This window comes from Rhinolophus hipposideros, assembly GCF_964194185.1.
Source record: "Rhinolophus hipposideros genome assembly, chromosome: 16".
NCBI lineage: Eukaryota > Metazoa > Chordata > Mammalia > Chiroptera > Rhinolophidae > Rhinolophus > Rhinolophus hipposideros.
Window position 1 is genome coordinate 15,568,891 of NC_138062.1, and position 23,693 is coordinate 15,592,583.

The 23,693-nt window shown below is 46.4% G+C and overlaps 1 protein-coding gene across 1 annotated transcript in view; it reads right to left on the reverse strand.

Annotated features, from left to right (window-relative positions):
• Positions 1-902: 902 nt before the first annotated feature.
• MAML3 (mastermind like transcriptional coactivator 3) overlaps positions 903-23,693 on the reverse strand; it is a 384,594-nt gene continuing 361,803 nt past the window's right edge. The window contains exons 3-5 of the mRNA XM_081077338.1: positions 13,138-13,440; positions 8,929-9,013; positions 903-4,420 (exon numbers count right to left, since the gene is read on the reverse strand). Of these exons, the coding sequence (XP_080933464.1) occupies positions 3,423-4,420; positions 8,929-9,013; positions 13,138-13,440 (1,386 nt within the window). The 3' untranslated portion in view covers positions 903-3,422. The remainder of the gene's footprint in view (positions 4,421-8,928; positions 9,014-13,137; positions 13,441-23,693) is intronic.

Below are 23,693 nucleotides of genomic sequence, written 5' to 3' on the forward strand. Positions count from 1 at the left end.
ACCACAGGAAGGACTGGCCTCTTCTTCCACCCTCAAGTTCATGTGATTTTTATTAGATCCAAAACAAAGGTGATTTTTATTTTTGACTCCCCTAAAATAGAAAGCGTTAGGCCAGGTCTTCTACAAGTGGAGGGGTGGAGTCAAGCGTGTGAATGGTTGATGTAGGGCTCCCAGGATGGGAAACAGAAAGTGCATGGAGGAGACAGGGAGAAGGCAAGAAGCCCAGCAAGTGGGCAATGTCCCAGCCTCTGCTTGATCCTGCAGGGGGAATTCTGGAGCATAGATTTTATATCAGGGTTTGTCCAGGAAGTTACCTGGCGGTGCTCTCACACTTCTACACCAGCACAGATGGAAACTTCTAAGCACTTTACCTCTGTGGATGGGTGTAGGGTAAGCCAGGCCCTGGCCCAGGGCAGTCTTCCAAAGAGCTGAAGCTGGGCTGGTAGAAGTAAGGCAAACACGGTGTGTGAGTGTGTGTGTGTGCGCGTGTGCGTGCAAGACTTTTTTGTCACCTTCCCCCAAATATTTTCCTTGAGTTTTCACCCTTTCTTGTCTTAAATAAAAATTTTATTGTTAATTTTCCAAGTCCTCTGAATGAACCAGGCGGATTTGAATTATTATGGTAATGAATCTACAAATGGACTTCAGTATGTTCCTTTCAAAGTTGACTTCTCTTCACTTCCCTTTGCCACATCCCCCAGAGTGCAAATTTAGAATGTTTTAGTTGCTTGGTTGAATTAAAAAGGCTGTGAATGATTGATTGATCTCTTCTGTTACATAAATGTTTAAATAATGGTATCAACATTTTGAGACAAGAACTGTAGTTAATCAGTTAAAACCCTGGCATAACACAGCTGCTTAATTAAGGTTGGGGACCCAGTGACAATCCAAAAATAAACTTTGGGTTGATTCAGATAACTTTTTATTTTTATTTTTCTTTAAAAGTGGTATGTCAACATCACTTCATTTCTACATTTCAGAGCTCTGTACATTTCTTAACAGGAAATAAGCAATGCTCAATGTACAAAGTAAAAACAGAAAACTAGAAAAATCTGAATAAAATGGAGCAAGTTGCCATAGGTCATACAGTACAAATTAGTAATTAGATGTCATCTGAAGTGCAATACCACTGCTGTGATGATGAGTTAAGGAATGAAATAAAAATACTCTATTTTAAACAAACAGTATATATATATTTATATGTATATTTTTTACAGATAGTAGACCCAGTGATATCTGCAGTATTGTAAAAACTTATTTACAAATAACTTTTTTAGACATTACATATACATCAGCACCGTAGTAAAAACGAGAACAAAACCAAACCACCTTATTAAAATCTACCTTTCTATTTAGTTGGTCCCGGGACTGAGCATTCTGAGGAAGCTTTTCAAAGATAATGGAGCCCCGCCATTATCTTTGCTCCATTATCAAGCAACGTCTAGCTTCTCATCATTGCTTATATATTTATTTCCTGTACCTTTCAGAAAAAGGTAATTATGTATTCCGTGTCTTCTTGTTGGCTTTTCTTTTCTTTTTTTTTTTTTGGTTTTCATCTGTTTCCACTCAAGAGGTTTCCTGCTATCACCTCTTCCCAGAGAGAGCACGGCCCCTGCCTGGGCTCTTGCCCACCTGGCCACCTCTGGTTTCATCCTGCCCCTTGCTGAGTAGATCCATAACCTTCGTACCTGGAGAGCAAGTCAAGTGTTTGCCTGCCTGCTGCCTCTCTACATCCTCTGCCCCCAGCTTTCCGTTTGAACCCCCTTCTCAGGACCTTCCCTGAGTGCAGCCGTTCCGGTTCTCCATGGTACCCAACTCCATGGTGTGGGGAGTTGCATGTGACTACACAGAAGGGGGCCAGCCTTTTGGACACAGAGGGAGGGGGGCCACGCCATTCTTACTCACTCAGGACAACAGCTGTGCAACATGGCCTCCAAAACAGGACAGGTAAGTTCTTGTCAATAAGAGACGAGCCTTACGACAGCGGAGGTTGTTGAGCCCTCCTGACAGACTTCAGTCAGAGCAGATTTGGGTGAATTACAAAGAGAACAACTGTACAGGACTTTTGAAGTGGATTACTTTGCCCTTAGGAAAGGAACCATATCTTCCTCCTTTTTAGCATAAAAAATGTGTCAGGTGGAGCAATTGATTTTTCAGGGCCTCATCTCTCAGGAGTTTAGATTTGTCTTTCCCGTGAGTAGGGATGAAGGGCAAGGCCACATTTACAGCATCATCGCTGGGATTTTCCCACAGGGAGCCCAGGCCGGCAACCTCCAGGCCAGTCCTCCGTGGGAATACTGGAAATTTCATCAGGCGCAGTGCGAGGAACCCGCCATCGGATACCAAAGCAGCCCGCTCAGTTCCAGGCAGGGGCTGTTCACTTAGCTCTACACTTGGGAGAGGAGGAAAACTCCAGTGTCGCCTCTGTATGTCCGGCATTGTCTAAGTTCTTCTCGCACTTCTTTTGACTCTGCCCAGGCTCCCTAAAGACAAAGCTTCATTTTCGAGGAGAAGCAAGGACGCTGGGGTGGACGCAAGGAGGGACAGGGCAGGGGTTGGGGAGAAAGGCGGCCACGCTGGCAGGCACACAGCATCCCCTGAGGTCTCCTCACCCTGTGGTGCCGGAAGTAGATGGGAACTGCCCAAGTGTCACAAGTGTACTGGGCTCCCGGGAGGCTCCAGCCCAACTACCGGGAGTGATGGCTATCACGGTGACCAGCAGAGGGTGCTGCCCTCAGGACTGCAGAAGGGACCTTCCTGTCAGCTCACTTGGCTTTCTTGGTGAGGCAGCCGACAGACAGCCTCTACCATTGCTGAGGGTCACCACAGGGCAGGAGACAGGCGGTATGATCCTTCGTAGTCTCCCTGCAACATCTCACTGCGTGCCTGCCCTCCCCGGACAGTCGCAGGTCTTCAGCCTGACATCTCTTTTCCCGCCAGAGCTCAGTGCATTTCGGATCTGTGCTCTTTGCCTGGGCGCCCAGCAGTCTCTGTGGCCCGAGGCTCTGTCTCTTGTGTCTCCAAAGCTGCAGTCTCGGCACCTGTGCCAGGAGGGGCTGACAGATGCCTCACCTTGGGCAGCAGTCCGTCTCAGCTGGAGCAGCTTTCGCTGGGCCAGGTGACCATAGAGAGTGCTGAGCAGGAGGCCTCCTTCGTCTTCCCCACCTGCCTCTGGTGTGTCTCCCTCTCTCACAGCAGGAACCTGCAGGGCGTCTCCTCTTGACTGCTGTGTGAAAATCAGGTGAAATGAGGCCCAGCGGGGCTGTGGATTGGCACCTGAATCTTCCACTGTCAGCCAGCTGCAGTTTTGCTCAGTTTACGTGGGTCAAAAAAACAAAAAACAAGGATGGGTCCACATCCTGTTTCTTTTTCACGTTTTATGCGTTAACCACTAGAGTTGTGGCTCCTGGGTCCCCTCTGGACTAGGGGTTTCCAAACAATTCATCAAGCTCCTGCATCCATTCATCCCCTGGCCCGCTTTTGATGATGGAGTCCACGAGGTCGGCACTGTCTGAGAGGCCAGGGAAAGAGGCCCCAGCTGCTTCGCCACTGTAATTATATGACATATCCTGAGGGGGGTTCCGCTCATAGGCTTGGCTCTGGCTGCTTGGAGCAAAGCTGCCACTGGGCATCTGCTGCTGTGCTGGGGGCTGGCTGAATGCTGGCATGCCCGGGACGCCCTGGCTTAGGCCAGACATGACCATTGACCTGGCCTGGCTGGTCCCTTGCTGCCCCGGGAGTGGAGGCATCATCTGCCGACCCATGGCAGCAGGGTTGAGGGTTCTCACCGCGCCAGTGTTAGCGTCCAGGACCTGGCTCAGACCCTGTGGGAAGTGTTGCTTGCTCAGCCTCGGCTGGCCGGCTTGAAGTGGGTAGCTGGCGCCGTTGTTGAATGAACTTAATTCTCCACTAGTCCTCCCAGGCATCCCCTGTAAGCTCCTCTGTTGCCAGCTCTGGGCTCCCTGCTGGACCGTTCCCATAATGCCCTGCAGCCTTGGAGGGCCTTGGGGCCTCGGCAAGGCCTGGCCTACCGGTCCTTTCATCTGCTGGTGCTGCTGGGTCATGGCTGAGTTCACCAGCATGCTCTGACCAAACCCACTCACTATCCCAACCCCTTGCCCGGAGGCAGATTGCCTCGGCCCCTGGGCTTGGTTGTGTGTGATGCTCATGCCACTTTGGTTTGGGTGCTGCAACATTTGGGTCATTCCTGTGCTCATATTGTACATGCCTGGTTGGCTGGTAGGCGTGGTGCTATAAGGGGCCAGTCCCATCTCTGATTGGGCAGTGGCTGTGGCCATTGTCCCTGGGTTTTGGGAGGGTCCCATTCCCATCATGCCTGTGTTCTGTGCCATCAACCGTGATGTTCGCATGCTCTGAAGGGCTGCTTGGTTTCTCACGGCTGCTATATCCTGCGGAGAGCCTGCAGGGAGAGAAGGACATGCACTACTCACTCTTCTCGAAAAGCAATGTATTGTAACAAAGTGTGGGAATTTTCTTTGAGAGTGACAAAATTCTTTTGTATGAAAGGATCCACTCTGATAATAAATCCTTGACAAAAAGCAGTTATTATTTTTCTGTTTATAACATATGCTGATTGTGAAAAATTTGGAAAACACTGAAAAGCACAAAGATGAAAATCAGTCAAATTCTCACCCTCCAGAGATGATCACTGAGAGCTACTATTTATATATAAATAGACACACACACACACACACACACACACACAAATTGGGATCATAGTGTACACATGCTTGCTTTTGTAGTTGACTTTTTTCACTTGACTACTCTGATTTTTGTTCACATTTTGGAAGCAGATTGTTTCTCGCTCTTTTGATATGATGCCATCCTCAACCAATTAGATACCATTTTTCTTGGAGGTGAGAGGGAAATCTGCCTTCTAGACTAAATTAAGAAGAAATGGCAATTGCATATTCTATTTGTGAAGTGGAACATGGTTCAGTAGAGAATACTATCAGTAAAGACCATTAGACTGATTTCCCTTAAGACTTGAGTAGGATTTGAGAGGTTAAAGGCCATTGCATCTGCTAAGAAGTATTTCGACAGATGCGACATTTTTTGGACCCACTCTGTCGATTTCCACATGCTCCAGATTCTCTGAATCATAACATGTCAGTGCAAACTGGCCAGCTTCCTGAGCTAGAAGAGGAAATTATCCTGCTACTTGCTCCTTGGCAATGAACTTACGGCTCTCTCCAGCAAAGTCCAGTCCTTGAAATCGGCAATGACTATGTCTCTCAGCAGATTGCTAACACAGTTTTAATGATGCTGTTTAAAAGTTGGCCAGGGTATGAATGTGCCAAGTCACTCCACTCTAATTAGGCATCTGAGTGAGTCCTTTCCACGTTCCCAGGATATCTCCAAACCAGCCAGGAGAATAGAAATGTCACTCTTAGCACCCCAGTCAATGCGGTAAAAAACTAGGAGGTGCAAGAAATGGATTTTTCTATGTCCCTGCTAATGATTAAGTCTATGAGACAAAGAAAAATAGTTTTTTTTTTTTTCTTGGACTTTTAAAAAGGATGCAGCATGGGAGCCAATCGATATCATAAGCAAATTTGATCCTCTCTGGAACTGAGACGAGAAACCAGATGAGAATCCCGTAACCTTGTTAAGCCTGGCACCTTGGCAGATAACCGAAGTGTGTTTTTGTCTTCCTGATGGGGGTATTGATTTCTGGGCAGCAAATATGTCTCCATATATTATTTCTTGCTTTAAGAAAGAAAATTACGGGAATGTTGATTATGACTTTAAGTTTTTGAGGCTTGAGATCAATATCATGCTGCATTGAACAATGAAATGGTTACTGTGGGGAAACCTGAAAGATCCCTAGAAATGTTTCCATTTTTTTGTTTTTTTTGTTTTAAGCTTAATTACATCTAAGTGATTTATTTAAAAGAAATCAAAAGTTCCTGATTAAATACTGGATGGAAGTACAGTGCAACTTGTAATCTTGTTAGGAAGTTTTGTGACCTTCACCACTAAATTTGTATCGACTACACGGCCAATCTGATCAACTGTGGTGAAATGGATTATTGAGTTGCTTATTTAAAAATTTAAGGGAAAAATATTGCTGACTCAGAGATTGATCAGATAGCCCCAATTACACAAACAGGCTCATCGGCTGCTAGAAATACATAAAATGGCTACAATATTTTGTTCAGTTTTGTTGTATGTTTAAAATGGACATGCCAAGGGATTGGAAATTGTCCGGAGTAAGTTTTTGAATGAGAAATAGTTTCCTTTATTAAGAGGGCAGAACTGCTGCAATGCCTTTTAAGAGGTATTAAAAGATGAATCCAAGCCAATCTTTATTGTCACTTAGTGTAAATGACTGCACAATGTAGGTGTAATTCTTATGGGAAAAAAGGGCATTTTAAAATCAGCACCATATTTTCAGCCTGAGAAAAATAAAAAGCCTTTTATGAATCTAGTTTTATGCCTTCACTAACTTTAAATATATAAAGGAAGAAAATTCAAATGTGTCCAAAGAATTAACTTGCCTTTATCTGATTCCTACATATGTTTAACAACAGATTACTTTTTCTTCTTTTGTAAATTTTTGTCTAAAGCAGTTAGTATTGTGAGACGCTGTGGTTAGATTAATTTTCTTGTCTAAGAATGTCAAAAAAAACCTTCCATGTTCAAATAGAGATGATAATATGCATTTTCCCCCCTAAAAGGGTCTATGTTCTGGCTTCACTCACAAGATGCCTGTATTTGTGAAAAATAAGCATTTCCTCAGAGGCATGTAATATTGCCCAGAGGCATAGAACTCAGTAAGAGAAAGATAGTCATTAAAACCTTGGAGATGTGTAAGGTTCTCATGCAAGGTATTCCTACCAGAACTTTTCTCCAAGAACAATATTTCTTATTTATCAATTTGCTATATTCCCAGATACATAGCATTGCACTATCTAGGGTGTTAGTATAAATGAAAATACTAAAGATAGTAAATAGATTTCTCCATCAGCTCAGGAACCCTAAAAGGTCACTGGCTTGTTTACCTTAAGTGTAGTGAAATTTTTAGGTTGATTACTTGTATTTTGGGGTTTTAGAAAAGTTCAAAAAGTACTTTTAAAGTGAAACCAAAGCACTCAGAATAACTCCTACTACAGAGGAATTATTAAATTTTGGTGGGTCCCTTTACTCCAAAACATAATGAGTTATGAACCTAGAAATCTCAAGGGACAGTAAGTTAGGCTCATCAGATTTCATGCTTTTAATTCGTTCCTAACCTAAAGCACCAGTTTTCAAAGTGTGGTCCTCAGGTTAGCAGCTGCAGCAACCCCTGGGAACTTTTTAAAAGTGTCAATTCTCGGTCCCACTCCAGACCTCCCGAATGACACAATCTGGGGATGCCGTAGAGCAATCTGTGTTTTAACAAGCTCTGCTGGGGCCTCTGATGCAGCTACAGTGTGACAACTCCAGGTACAAAGGAGGGCTCTGTGTCTGCAGCAAAGCCTGTCCATACAGCAAAGACTATTTCCACTCCTCTGCACCCAGGACCAAGTGAGAAACGTAATTCTTCAAAGAATTCTGGCACCGATTTAGGGCACAGAACACCTGTGGAAGCCCAATTTCTTCTGTCCTTCTCCATGTCAAGGCCAAAGGGATCTGAACTGGTAGGAATGTTCCAGGGAGGGCAGGAAGGGCTCAGTAGCTACTCCAAAGCCGGTGTTTTCACAGGCTTTCCGTGAGATCTGGCAGTAAACAGCAGTGGCTTTTAGACTTTTTAAACTGCAACTCACAGTATCTGATTCAGTATACATACATGGGGGTTTGGAACAAAAAGAACAGTTTCCCTTGTTGATACACTCAGATAGTTTCTTTTCTATTGTACGTATTTCATTTTGAACATGTTAGTTGTGACTTATTAAATTGTCTTCACAACCTACTAGTGTATTGCAACCCAAACACTGAAAAATGCTACCCTAGATTATGAAATTTTCACCAACAGTCTATGGGGGGAGGGGGTAACATTTGTGAAATGATGTACAAAGTTTGTACATATGTTTATATATGCATATTTCTGTGCAATGGCTTCACAGCTCCTGAGAGATTCTCAAAGTGTAGGTCACTCTTGAGAAGTTGGGACACATTGATTTACGTCCCATGGAAAGAGCAGGGATCAGAATTAGGATTTCTGCTGTTAGGTGACCCCTACAGACTCCTTGAGAATTCCTGTGGACAAGATTGGGAAAGATCCCCAGGCACATCGTCTACACCATGCAAGACCTGCAGGGGCTCTCTCTACTGGAGACGGAAAGGTTTGATAGTTGAGTGGACCTTCTACTTTACAACTGAATGGCAACCTTCACCATTGCTACTGGGGCCATGATTTGGGATTTCCACAAAGGGCAGCAGGATCAAGACAGTCCAACCATCCACAGAGCCTTTTTTGTTTTCTACATTCAGCAGAGATTAGTGGTTGCTGTGAGCCACTAAGTGAAAGATTCTTTCACTTTGGCTGTTGGCAGTGAAGGCCTTGGCCAGTTGACCCCCTGGGATTAGCAAGAAAAACACGGTATGGGATTTTTTTCTCCTGTGGTCACTGAGATGATGCTCAGACTAAAACAAGGCTGATATTGGGCCAGCAGGCCCTTATTGCTTGTTGTACTACTGAAGTGCTTCTGTACCTTCGCAACGAACAGCTGCCTCAGTCCCAGCCCCATAGCACCCTGAGCCCTCCCTGGGCCCACCAAGACCTCTCTGGGAGCCAGCAACCAAAAGGTTAATGCCTGGCATAGCCCGGGGCCTCCAAGAATGCATTCTGATTGGTTGGTACCCTCCATTCTCACACCTTTAATATGACCTGACATGAACATAACGCATCAGGCAACGAGCCACACACTCACTGCACTGCCCAACTGGAAGCTATACGACGGGAGAGGTACGCACAAGCCTCACCTTGAAACTGATTGACCGGCTGCACTGGATATGGATTCCGCTGTGGCTGAAGGTGCTGCCGGGGTAGATGAGATTGCTGCAACTGCTGGAACGACAGAGGACAAGAAGGGCGGCGGTGAGGTGGGGACAGAGCACGCAATTAAACATCCTGCGGTTCTGAGGAAGGCGGGTTTCCCCCCCAAAATAAACCTTGTGTTGGAGGATAACATGCCTACAGGCAAGTGCACAAAGCAGAAGCGTCCAGGTTGATGGATTTTGCACAAATGAACACAGTAGGCCTCACCGGCATCTAGATCAAGACACAGAACATTGTCAAGCACCCCTGATGCCCCTTGCCAGTCATTACCCTTCACCTGACCCTTAACCCGACGACACAGATCCGTTATGTCTGCTGTTGTACTTTTATATTAGGGTGGTGCAAAAGTCATGGCGGTTTTGGCAATTATTTTTAACCTTTGAAACCGCCACGACTTTTGCACCAACCTGAGATAAGTGAAGGTATACAACGTGCTTGTGTCTGGCTTTGGTGTCTGGTTTCTTGCGTTTATTACATTTGTGAGATTCAGTCACGGGGCTGTGTGTAGTTGTGGTCTGTTCATTCTCACCGTGGAGGAATATTCTGTCATATGAATATACCACAATTAATTTACCTGTTCTATTAGCGATGGTCCTTTAGGGTGTTTCCAGTCTGGGGCTGTCCCTAATACCGCTGCTATGGACACCCCTGTCCATGCCTTTTGGTGAATGTCCCAGGCATTTCTGATGTGTGGACTTGCTGGCTCATGAGGAATGTGTACAGAGTGAGGCAGCTTTCACTTTGACTTTCCAATCAGCCTGCATGCTTTCCTGCACGTCGTGGAGACCAAGCTCAAAGGGACAGCAACTAGTTTTTAACGACCTTCATAGATGCTTCAGGTATAGGAGCATGGGATTCTTGGGGGCTATAAAAAAAGGCTCGTCTTATTCCCATGACGCCGCACTGCCCCTAGAATCCAACGCCACCACTCGCACAGACAGCGTGTACTTTCTCGAGGAGACTGGGAGGCCTGCGTTTTAGTCTTTCTCCACTCACCGGGACTCTGCACTGCTGGCGCTGTTACCAACATCCTGGAAAGGCTACTACGATCATTATCATGCTGTATGCGAAAAGGGAGAGAAACTAAGAGTGAGGTGGAGAGAGCAGAGAGGGGTCTTAGTTCTCAGTCTGCTGTCAAGTAGCTGCAGGACCTCTGGTGTGTCATTTAACCCTTGTCTGCAGCTACTGAATATTCATTAAGCACCTTTCATCTGCAAAGGCTAAAAAGAACACACAACAAGGGCCCTGCTCTTTACAGTGTTCATTGTAAAACTAACACACAGTGGCCGCTTCGTAACACATGTGTTTATTTCTATTTTTTCTCTTGTTTTTGTTCTTGGGCAGCTCTATAATTTTCTTTCTTTCTTTCTTTCTTTTCTTTTTTTTTTTTTTACTCGACAAGGCCTGGCGACCAAAGAAAAGAACCACCTTCTCCCTGTGCAGCCCATCCTCTGCTGCCTACCAGGGTGTTTTGCACAAACTGTTAAAATTAATTAATTGTGGAGATAAAGTACAGACAAGAAACATGCCAATCCTTTACGCAGCGACGTAAGGGCATTAATGAAAGTAAGCTGAGCATTTAAAAGGTTCTCAGCCACATTTCCCATGTCGTGTACAAATGTAACTGTCCCACTTGCCACTGGGAATACACTGTGTGGGGACCTGGGGTGGGGGGGCGGGGCCGCCTGTCAGGAGTCCCGGAGGCCCCGGTTGCAGCCCTGGCTCTGCCTCTCTCTAATTGTGATCTCAGATCAGTCACATCAGCTCCTGGCTTCAGTGTCCGCATCTGTAAAATGAAAGGACTTGATGATCTCTAATGTTTCTGTCAGCTAGAAAATTCTAGGTTCTGTGGAACCTTTGAGAGTGGCTGGGAGGTGACATGCCCTGCACGCTTTGAGAATAAGGCATTAAATGTGACTTCATGCCTGCTTTCAACCCACTCTGTTCTGATTTCTGAGGCCACTGAGGATCATTTTCAAGTTCCCCAAGATCAGCAAGATTCCACATCCTTCTGTTTTCCTCACGTGGCCTTTCAGGAAACCCAAGGGTCTTCAATACGCTGTTTACAAAATTGAAAGTGTGAGGACACTGTCCCTGCTGCAGCACACCAGGAAAACCAGCTTGACAGTGATATGCCATATTCATTCTCAAAACAACACGCTGACAGCCCCCCACTTGTAGACCCTACACAGCCTGCGTCAGGAAGCGCTTTCTCCGGGTCCAGGTAAGATGCTACGGTGACTTGAGATTTTTCAGCGCAGTCTCTTGGTTTCACTTCCGGGCTAGTCCCACGGGATGATGGGCATGTGTTGCTGCAGCTCTTCTGTGACACCAGGGTCACGTGACAGGTCCCCATATACATTTGTGCAGTTTCCAAAGAGTTTTACACCCATTACCCCATGTGATCCTTACAACAGCGATATGAGGAAGGCTGGGAAATTATTAAAACCTAACCTGGCAGATGCGGAGAGAGGTTAAATGGTTTTTCTGAAATCACACCACAAGGCAAAGATTGGACACATTCTGACCTTGAGTGAATTGTTCTTTCCTTGCTCCCTCACCATCTCTTGGTACACATGCCATTAAGGAATTACAGTCATTTTTTTTTTTTTTTTTTTGCAGTTTCTCATTTTCCTGTCTTTTCCAAGGAGCCCCGCACGTCTCTGAGTCCTGAGTGAGGGGTTTCTCACTCGCTGACCTCCTAGTCTGTGGGTGTCACCCTGGGGCAGCTTTTCTCCCACTCTTTTGCCTCCTCCTCATTCCCAGGGTTGGCTGACCTTGCCAAGTGGGCACCCCCCTGGGCTGGCACAGCCGAGTTCTGCCTGGTTACCCTGCCTCCATTTTGTGTCTTGGTCACAGCACACATATCTAAAGCCATCACTCAAAGTATCAGGCACACCTGACATTCCCTGGGATTGGCTGAGGAAAGGACTTACAAAGCCCAGCCTCCCCTGGCAGCTCCATTCATCACTGCCTGAGGGACACTAGCGCGTTTCCTTGTCACACACCTTATGCAGGGGGAGAGGGAGAGAGGTTTGTTTGTACAAGAGCTGCCAAGCGGCTGACCGACCTTGGTAAAAAGGGAGATAATTACACAGCTGTTCAGGATCAAAAGCAAAAAAGGGAACATAAGTGAACTGTGCTCAGTGGTACAATTTTTCTATTTGAGCCATGATGACTGGTGTTACTTTGAACTGCTGTTCTTGGTGAGAAGGGACCTCTACTAACATGCCTGTGTCTGAGTGACGGAGGATGCTTGAGAAATTTCCAAAACCCTGATCCCATCAGGAACGGTGAGGCAGAGCTCTGTTGGGCGTTGAGCCTTACAACCTCACACCTCCTGCAAGACAAGAGCGAGATGCCCTATGCCCACCCCCACAGGAGCCATCTAGGGATCTCTTGCGGAAGGCCTCAGGCTTTTCTTGGGATAGGTTAGGCCTGGGCATCTCAAAAACAAAACAAAACACCTCAAAAAGAACCACACTGAAACCTACAGGTGCAGCCTGCAGGGAAGGCTTTCTTTCAAAGCTGGAGGAATCATATGGCGACAGTGGACAAAAATGCCAAGGGAAAGCTTATTAGTGTTAGGCCTTCCTTTAACTTCAAGATCTCCTGAGCTGTTTTAAAAGCTGCTGAGAATTTTCTTAAATTTGCCCCATTTTTGTGACCCCAAGTTTAGGTTTGCAGGTAGTTCTGTGGGCCCTATTATTCTGCTATTGTTCCCATTCCATTGTTCATGACCAATTCTGTAGAATTCTCCTCAATCCTTCCTCCCGACACTTTCTTCCAAGAGACAAAGTTCTCTGAATCATTTTCTTTTCTCCTCCCTGCTAGAAATGTTCCAGTTTAGGAAGAATGGGAGCCAGCCCTCCCTACCCCCATGACGATTACGCAGACCCCTGTCCCAGAAGCCAGGAGAAAAGGAGTCAGGCTTGAATGGAAGACATGTCTCTGGCAAACGGGCCTTCTGAGAAATTCATTCTGAGAAAAAAAATCCTAAGTCACTGAAAGGTCTAAATCCTGCAGGTTCTTCCGTGATCCCGGGAAACTCTAGACCTGGAACAAGCACTGGCTCTCCCTCACATATACCCCCAGGCGCTGAATGAGTGAATCCCACCATGGATGCCTGTTACCTGTTCGGCCAGAATCTGCTGCTGCTGCTGCTGCTGGTGCTGCTGCTGCTGCTGCTGCTGCTGGTGCTGCTGCTGCTGCTGCTGCTGCTGCTGCCGCTGCTCCCGCAGGAACTGTTGCTTCTGCTGCTCCATCAGCTGGGCCCGCTGATCAATGAGCATCTGCTTCATGATGGCCGCCTGGGGCTGGCTGCCCAGGAAGCCGGGACCCGCGGGACTGGAGCCTGAGACCATGCCGGCTGGGCCAGGGGGCCCGGAGGACTGCATGGAGCCTGTGGTCCGGGGAAGCCCGACCGGGTGCTGCTCCTGGGAGGGCAGGAAGAGAAGAGAATGCAATGATTCCACGTGTGAAGGGAAGCATGGGGAAAGTCAAGTGGGGTGGAGGCCCCGGCTATGGACCCCAGGGGTCCTGAGTGGCACACATCCTATTTTCCTACAAACAATCCAGTAGACCTCACACGTGGCCTTATCACAGGAGAATGACAGAAGCTGTAGGGAGAAGGTCATAGCGAACGGCTCTGGGAATCTGAGACCAAGTCCAGTCTGTTTCCGATGGGACTGACTAAAGGACACGGGCCAAGTTTTCAGCTAACATTCTGTGTTTTTCCAAAGGTCTAAGCCCTGAGGTTGGTTTACCTTCAGTCTGGAAACATGACCTTACCTCTTAATCCTTATTGCCTACCTGGCCAAAGTGGACTTTATCTTAGGTAATAGGAGAGACATTTTAGGAAGATCTGCTGTTTGATGGAATTCTAACGACAGATGACCCTGGAACAACGTGGGGTTTTCGGGTGCTGACCTCCCTGCAGCTGGAAACCTGCACATGACTTTAGACTCCTCCCAAACTTAACTACAGCCTTCCCTTGGTAACCGTGGGGAATTGGTTCCAGGACCCTCTGTGGATACCCAAATCCATAAATGGGCAAGTCTTTTATATAAAAAGATGTGACACATACAATTGCATCACATACACTTGGCCCCCCATACCCACGGCTTTCCAAATACTGTTTTTGATCCGCGCAGTTGGTTGAATCTGCAGAGGTGAAACCCGGGGATACGGAGGGCCAACTGCATATTCATTGAAAAAAACCCCACAGATTAGTGGACCTGCGCAGTTCAAACCCGTGTGGCTCAAGGGTCAACTGTAATTGTAACATTGGAAAGCTTTGATTGAAAAACAAAAAAGAAAAAAGTCCTGCTGGTGAGAGCTGTTGATAGTGCAAAATGGGAGCATTAGTTATACTGCCCACAGGTATGTAATCTCCCAACATCTTCAAAAACACAAGTGAGTCTGGTATGTCTGGGATAACTTAAATGTGGGGGGTTGAATTGGGTCTCTGGATGCTGTAATTATGTGTCAGTCATTCAAATGATGGAAACTTTTAAGGGCTGGTCCTTAAGTAATAGGAAGTAAAGTGGTAGGTAGAGACCTATTTACACACAGCCCAAGTGACTACTTGAAATTGGGCTCAGAAGGGAAGTCTGTAACAGCTGGACACTGTAGACAACCAGGGAAAAAGAGCTGATGGGAAGAGTAGGTGTATTACCATAGGGTTTAGTTTCTAGACACTTCCTTTCCTGTTCCTTCTACCAATGGCAAGCATTGTCTGAACATTCCGCAGAAATGTTCCTTTCAGTCCATTCAAGTTTCAGGTAATTAATCCCCACTCCACCACCCAAACAAAACAGGCAAACTAACCATAAAACAAAACAAAAAACCATCACTCCTCTCACCCCCGAAACAAGAGCCCAAAGAAGGTCTGGTTAGTTAGTGCAGCAGTCCAGGTCACACAGTTAAGAAATGGAAGACTCAGAACTAGCAGAACTAGAACACTGAACTTGAGTCTAAGTTCGCATTCCTTCCACTGGCACAGGACTTTCCCAGGCTATAGGTCTGGGAACCTATATATCAAGTGTGCACCTAAGACAAAATATACAGTATGTCTCCCATTAACATACTGTATTCTATTTTTTGAATGTGTTATTGCTACAGTTAATAAAACATTTTGTCTTTTCTCTACAAATAGACAATTCTTAGGTAGAGAGCTATGCCATATTTATATTAAAAAGACCTTATACTAAAAAATGCCAAGAAACTTTATGCTACCAGTTTACTTTTTGTTTGACTGACCCTTGCAGGCGCCAAGATATTTCAGCCTCCCCTTCCCCCCCAATATTGGCTACCTGTTTTCCAAGCCCTGCTTTCCAATGGGATAAAGCTGTTTCTTGCCACCTTTATGGCAAGAAAATGGCAGCTTGACTTAACACTTTCATAAATTCACACTGAAATATAGTTAACCGATCAGCAAAAATACAGATATACAGGGCTTTTCTTCTGTGTATCTCAGTATATTTATTTTCCAGTTTTGATAAGGAGGAGAGTGGGAAAGAAAATGAGACTCAAGGGAAGAAAAAGTTTTCTTCAGCTTGATTTTATGAGAGGGCTGGTCTGGGCTGGCCCTGTTTATTTTTGCACACTTTGTGATATTCTTGTCCCGCGTGACCTGGCCGGGTAGCTGGGGTGCATGCCCACAAGTGGTAAGTAATGACTTGCTTTCCCAGCTTTCTCTCTGCCCGGTGACGATGTTGATACACGTCTAACCACTTTTGGCCCCTGTCTTGCTACAGCAAAAAGAAATACTTCAAAAGCACAGTGGGGTGAGGCGGGAGGGGGAACCTTCCCAAAGGGATACTTGGGTTATTACTTCCCAGGATTATTTCCCCAAATGATTCCTTCCCAAAGATTTTTGCCTCCAGGTTTCTCACTGAAGACCTGGAGACGTAGAGAGAGGAGGGTTATGTACACTTTTAAAGCATGGCCTCCTATACCTTTAGGACTCTCCCAACCAGCTCTGCTGCATTCACTAGTGGGTGAGTGACCTAGAAGCCCAGCCTCAGGTGTGTATTCCAAAGCGACACACTGAGCTGGCTGAAGCCATTAACTGTTTCATATTACATGGTGGCTTTTAACCTCCAGTCTAAGAGGGCTTAATGAGCAATAGTTTGTCGATTTTCAGGATTTCATGCCACTGCTCTTGTTTCTAAGGAGGACACACACTGTGTGTGCAATTAGAGAAAACCAGGCTGAGCTTTCGTCACCAGAAATGTAATGCCTTGAAGCCAAATGATGCAGTATTTTTAGTTTTAATTACTGGCTTGTTCCTGTTCAACGACCTCCCTTGTCTTCTCCCAAGAATCCTCATTCAGTCTTTTCCCGTCAGAAACCCAAATGGCTACATAGATCTTCATTACTCCCCAAACCTCTCACTGTCTTCAGTAAAATAAAGGGAGGGAAAAAAAAATCAAAACCAATGAACGTATTTTACATATATTCTCCTCCAGGGAGAAGATCTTAGCAGTTTTCTAAGGGCTGGGGAGAGGTAGGAAGTGTAAAAAACACCCGACCTCCCCCAAAGAAGCAGTTTTCTACTTCAAAAACCAGCTGTGGTAAAAATATCTCCCAAGAGCAGCCAGCTGTTTATTTATAAATCTGTGCGCAGGGAAGCTTTATTTCTCTTAAGTGTTTTCAAGAACATGCCTAGTGTTTGGGTGAGAGGGGCCGGGGTTGCTGGCTGCGAGCCAAAGATTGCTGGCTGGTAGGCGTGGGGATCACAAAAGGCCGATGAGACCGGGGTGACAGGACGTGGTGGCTCACTGGCTCGACTGAGGACGGAAGGCTCAGGGCTTCAGCCTTTTTCAGGCGGTCCCCGTCGGGGGAACAGGGAGCAGCTGCTGTTCTTGCTCTGGCCCAGCAGATGGTGGTGTCAGCCCGGCCTCAGGCTGGCGCCCGCCCGCTCTGCCCGCGCCGCGTGTCCCCCGCCCCTCCACTTGCAGATGGCTTAATCATGACTCCCGTTCCTCCCCCACCCCGGCCCCCGCCCCGCGCGTCTGGGCGACGCTGCGAACGTGGAGCCAGGCAGTCAAGTGTTACTGCGTACAGCAGGTAGCCTGGCAACTGAGAGCCTAATACCGAGCAGATGGTGTTCGCACGGCGTGATGGACATCACACACGACAGCCTGAGACAATCCAGGAATTCCCTGGTGACTCGAGGCCCTCTTTACACAAAATGAGTTCTCTCTCCATTGCCTTGTATCTCGGGGGGGGATCTCCCCCCACCGCTCCCACTGACACCGAACTGGTTTCTTATTACCGACTTTTCTTCCCGCCGGCGGGGAGGGAGATTGCAGGGGGTGGGCTGGGGGAGGCCGTGGAAGGAAACGGAAGGGCTGGGAGCGGGCGGAGATGGTGCAGGGAGGTGGGGGCCGGGGAGATGGGTGGGGGGAGAGTGGCGCAAACCAGGCCCCGCAGGACCGTCCGAAAGGACGGGCATCCTCGTCGCCCGGGCTGCACAAAGCCGGCGCGGAGGGGCGCGCTTCCGTTGTCTTTGCAATCGCGTGGCCCACGAACAGCCTAAATGAAATTTAGGGTTTTACTTAAAAAGTCCCCTGGGGCGTAATTTAGCCTCTCTCCTCGAGCCTATATGCTTACAAGTCCTTCGGGGACTCTTAAGAAGTCAGGAGTGGGGCCCTGGCGCTCCCGGCAGGCCGGAAAACGCCTCTCGGCGCAGGCGTCCCTAACAAAGGAACCGTGGAGGCGGCCCCGGGCGGGCGCGGGCCAGGCGGCGCGCGGGGCGGGAGAGCCGGCCGCGCAGGTGCCCCGAGGTCCGCGACCCGCGCGCGCTCGGGGGGCGCGTTTCCCCCGCCACCGCCATACCCCACGTGCCAGTGGCTGGGAAGCGAGTGGGAGTGGAGGGCATGGGGGGTTGGAGGGAGAAGTGGGTTGTTCCTGGTAGGTAAAAGTAAAAATCAATATATAAACCAGAAGGATGTCTCAGAAAAAAATCCGTGCTTTTCACACACACTGAACTGGGTCAAGTAATTATTATACATAACAAATCGCATCAATTTCAGCCCAAACGGAATTTTGCCTAGATTCTACACATACAGAGATTTTTTTATATCCAACCTCTCACCAGTGTCCAGAGGTTTTCCCCCTGCATAGGTACTATTGAAGTTTTGTTTCCCAAGGCAGAAGTCTTTTCAACGGTGGACGCTAACGTTTCATGCAGAAGATCACACTTGCTGGGAAAGAGTTCAGCAGTGTCTTGTGGGAGTGCAGCCCGGGATGAATCCAGGCTGGCTGGGTGAAGGCACCTGCATGGGACTCTCAGGGCTGAAGGTGGTGAACTGGCATTCTGTGGCTTGGGGATGCCATCTGATCTCATCGTCTCAGTCCCCATGCCGGCAAATGAAAATCATGGTCCACCCCAGGCCTATGGAACCAGAACCTCTGGGGGTGTTTTAAGAAGCCCCCAGGTAATTACCATCTCCCACAGTTTGAGAATCACTGGGACAATCTTGGTTTATGGGCACTGACTGCAACGTGAGGCTTCCCAGCTCTGTGTGCTCTGATGAGATTACCCTGTTTCCCCAAAAATAGACCTAGCGGGACAATCAGCTAGGCTAATGCGTCTTTTACAGCAAAAATTAATATAAGACCTGGCCTTATATTGCAGATTCTTCTGCATCTGGAAGAAAATTCTCAATTTTTCAGAGGGCTGCACAGGCAATGCAAACCCAAGGATTCTGAAAAAAGTCATGGCCATGAATTCTTCCAGGAAGGGCAGCTCTGCTGTGAGGCTGAGGAGCAGCCACGACTGAGGACTGGTGAGGCCAGTGTACTCCCTTTCAGCGAGGAAGCATCAATCGTCACTCGACCTTTAATTTTTCCAACTAAGAGAATAAAGGCAGTTTTCTAAAAAAGAAAGAAAGAAACAACAACAAACTCACTAGACTTCCTGTCCCCTGGGTTGACATAAGGTAGAACTATGGAAAACTATGATGGGAGGAAAGTCCACTGTGGTTGGACAAGGTTCTTCAATCATGCAGAAAACAGAGGCCACAAGGGAAGAAGACAACTAAACACTTATGGGACATAGACTAAGTAAAGCACTCTGCTAGGTGCGTTCACCTCCAGAGTTAAATTCATTTCACTGACTAAAATAACCCGAAGTCGCTGAGAGGTTAAGTAACTTGTCTGAGGTCCCACAGCGGGTGGGGTGTCTTTGGCATGCTGACTTTTCCACTGACCCTAACATGCATCTGGTCTAAATTGAGCAGACCACCCAAGAAGACTCTAGAGTAAAAAGAAATGAGAAGGGGGGTGGGGGGAGAGAGGAATGGGCACAGAATAAAAAAGTAGAAACTCTGTTGGGATCAAAGGATGAAACTGAAAGAGCACAAAAATATACGTCATTTTTTATGTGCTGCCTGATACCCCAAATTAGGATGACTCTGTGGTATCAACTTTGACATTTACAAAAAGGGCATAAGATCAGCCCATTCTACCATAAGTGGAAGGAAGAAACAAAATAAAATAAAACCTTAGAATTCTCTTTGAAGTTGACTAAGTGTCAGGGCAGAAACTTGGTTTCAGGATGGTGGTTTCTTTTACAGAATTTCTTTGTCCAGAACAATTTTTCCCTGTGGGTTTGGAGAGTTCGTTGCTTACAACAAATCCACAGTGGAACCCCAGCAGGGCCTACCCCCATGTAAATCCCTCTGTTTTAGCAGATTATTGAAGAAGGTTGGATAAAAAAGTTTGCTTTATGATGTGTGGTGGTTGTGTCCCAAAGAAGATTGAGTTTTGAGGCAATTTATCAATTTAGGAAGCTTAATACTGAAATGACAGTGACTTGGGGCCCAATGCCTATCCTGCTAAATGGGTCCAACAAGATCTTTGTTCAGCCTCTGAGAAGGAGCTGTTTACACTGGTGAAACCAAAATGGTCTGGGTAGGAACTTGGCTCCATCAAGGCCCCAGTGACTGGCCCACCTTGACCATGTAACAAATAGCGTGTTGTTATTACTGTTGTTGTGATAGCCTCTTGAACATGCAGCTCTAGAAAGTCGGGGTGCGGTGTTTCCGGTTCTAGCTTAGCTCCTAAGAAAGTAAGGACTAAGACTTTAAACTTAGTTTTCTTTCTAGGCTCTCAATGAGCAGAATGGGGCTCCTACCAAGACACGGGACTACTTAAAAAATACATGTTTTGCTGATTATTCCTCCTTATCACTGGAACAATTTGAAAACATTGCATAAAAGTCTAAAGAAAGAAAAGGCAATATTCATTATTAACACTCAAGGCAACCATGTTCATATTCTGATTTTTTTTGTATTTACTCCCAGCTTTCCCCACACGTAATAAGTTATTTTCTATGCTCATGATTATGGTATAGCCATGATTTTACTACCGTTTCTTGCTAAGTAATGTAGAAGAGGTAGAAAGTTCCAACTTTCCACATGCTTACAAGTTACAATATTCTGGTAGGATAATTCTTGCAAGGTCTGTAGTTTTTTTTTTTTTTTTTTTTTTATGTCTTCTAACATCTAATGCAGAGCTAAGTTCGCAGTTGTAGCAGAATAAATATTTGCTGAACTGAGCTGAAGAACTGGCTATGATGAATTCTAGCCTAAACCAGTGTCGTGAATGACTGGTGAGGAGGAAAAAAGATGGCCCTACAATGGATTGCTTCTCCAAGCTACTGAATCGAGCTTCTGCTGAAGAAGAAAGGGTTAAGGTTGGCAGTCCAGTGCAAGATGTGAGAGTGCCATCAGCCACAGGAAGGTCAGGCTTTCAAGGACTTTCTTGGGGGTAAAAACAACAAAAATACCATTTGTCCTTATCAGTGCTTTTTGAACATAGTTACCATAGGTCCCTCCAGTGGAAACACAACTTTGAGAGTTATGCTTTTCCTCTGCCTTTGATGTAAATTATAGAGTCCTTTTGATCCCTTTGCTGTGATGAATTCCACCACCAAAGCAACTCTAAATTGGTTAAAAGTTCATTTGTGTGCAACAATGGAAGCTTGATTAAATAAATGATGGGACATCCATAGCACGACTACTAGGCAGCAAATAAAAATCAAGCCTTCCCAGACTGCCTAATCACACAGAAAAAAAAGTTATATAGTTAAGAGAAGGACAAAAAGGCAGTTTCTAAATAATAATCATCTTAGACAAGGATTATAAGTGATTTTAATTTTTATACTCTTTCAAATTTTCTACTATGAACATATTATTTCAAATAAATATTTTTTAAAACTTGTGCTCTGAAATGTAAGGTCTAAATTGCCAAGAAAGAAAGAAAGAAAGAAAGAGAGAGAGAGAGAGAGAGAGAGAGAGAGAGAGAGAGAGAGAGAGAGAGAGAGAGAGAGAGAGAGAGAGAGAGAGAGAAAGAAAGAAAGAAAGAAAGAAAGAAAGAAAGAAAGAAAGAAAGAAAGAAAGAAAGAAAGAAAGAAAGAAAGAAATGAAGAAAAAGGGCCTACTTGCTTATTGGCTTGTTTTTAAGGACTTCAAAATTCTGATGAGGGGAGAGGATCCCCTAGTTCCTGGGCAGCTGATGGCAGAGGCACCTTGGACCGTGGATAGGGACCCAGCTGTGAAAGCACCTGACTGTGTCTGGGGAAGAGACTGAGGGCTTCTTAGAGAAAGTGATGTTTGGAAATGGCTCAGGTGGACAAGAGGGGAATGGTTTCCAGAGCAGAGGGACAGAGTGATCAAAGACTTGAGTACAACATATCCTGAAATTTCTAAGGACTCATCTCATGGAGATAGCTACAGCTTTGTGCAAAGATTTATGTTGAATAGCTTGAGTGATTGACTGGCACAAAATGAAAAGCAACCAAAATGGCCAACATTTAGAGGATTCATGAAACGATAATACAACCTCCTCCCTCTCAAGAGAAACAAACCTCATTAAGAATACTTAGTCTAAACAGACATGGAATGGAACGTATTGCGTTCAGGAAGGGCCCGGGTTGTGACTGGGATTGGGATTATTTCCACCTGAGCCCACCTTATGCTCTGGAGTGTGCAATGGCCATCCATAAGTGGCAGTTCTCCGGAGATTTCAAGATTTGGACATGGTAGGAACAAACTGGGTTTGGCTGCAAGTTCAGCAACTAAGCCAGCTTTTCACTGCTTCCACCAAGAGCTCCCGAGTCCCAGAGATGGCTCCAGAGGGCACTGCCCATCTTCCTGATCCACCCGGACAAGCTTCCCTTTGTGGCACCACCCTACTCCCTGTGGTTTTTCTCCAGTCTAGGCAGGAAACCACAGAGCATGGCCAGAACCAGCCCAACCTTTAGAGTTTAAGAACTCGGGAGATAGGTGAAAACCTAACCTCTACAGGTTGTCTTCTCCATGGGGCTGTAAGAAAACCCCAGCCCCAGGGGCTGTGAGACCTTCCCACAGAGGCGGGGACAGCAGCTGCCCCCATTCAAGTGGCCGCTGTCAGGACACATAGACTCCAAGTGGTTTGTCAGCTGCTCCAGGAATGAGGTTTTCACCCATATGCTTGCTGCCTTTCTTTCCTTGATTTAAAAACAGGGAGGGGAAGGAAGGAGTCTCAGCTGTCTTGAGCAGAGCTGTTGGGAAGAGTTTTTCTCCTGAGCTACTGTTGCCCCAAATCGTGCCTTTCTCTTTTATTGCCTCCCCCCCCCCCCCCGTTCTGATGAAGTCATCACAGCAAAGATTACATAACTGACACAGAGGCCTATCTTGTGTTATACTGGGAGCCAGGCCAACGTTTCCATTTATATACAAGAGCACCACCACGCTGCCAAATGGAGCTCGGGGCTTCAACCACCACGAGACAGGAAGAAGGGAAGGAACGCTTGGAGCTTGAGGGCACTCTGGGAAGAGAAGGCACGGCACTTCCTGTCACTTCCATCCTCTCCCCAGCCTGGGCAGGGTGGCTGAGGGATGCTATATCTGATTGCCTGGGAAGAGCCCTTTCTAGAAGCTGCTTGCTCTCTGCCCCTGCTCTCCCCTCCCAGCAGAAGATGTTGCCCTAGTGGGGTGTGTAGAGGGGTCTATGTCAGCTTGCTCTGCTGGTTTTTCTGACTGCGGAACCTGTCTGTGGGCCAACCAGGTGTGATCACACACCAAGCTCTAAGAGGAAGGTTTTCCCTTCCCACACAGGGGGGCTGCCCTCCTGAGAGCAATCACCAAGCCATCAGTTTTGGTGGGGTTTGAAGAGGCCAGGACTCAGGGAAGAGCATGAGAAAGCAGGGGAGAAAAAGAGGAACATTTTTACATATTTAGAGATTTTGGCTGAGAACCAGGTTCTTAGAGAAAGCGGGTCTAGGAGTCGGGCTCACGCGTCAGGTGAGGCGTGCGGGTGGGGATGGGGGCCCATCGGACCCTGGGTCTTACATCCAGAAAAATCCTTGAGTTTAAATTTTTAGACATACTCTTCAAACAAGGGTTTACATAGAGTCACTGAGAAATCCTGATTGAAAGGATTGAAAGATACCTTTGTATTTTATGGCTTTAAGTTGTGCCCTGTTACTAGATCAGATGACCCGAAGTCCATTATGAATCAATATTCTTTATAAGTCCCGTGTTTATCTTGTGAATGGTACAGTTACGCTGTACTACATTTTAGTATATGTGCTGCCGAAGCGAGCACACGCTGTACTACATTTTAAAAAGTAAAAACATTATGTCCTTTTTTACTGGCATTTGTTCATTTTGTAAATACACCTGGTGACTCCGAA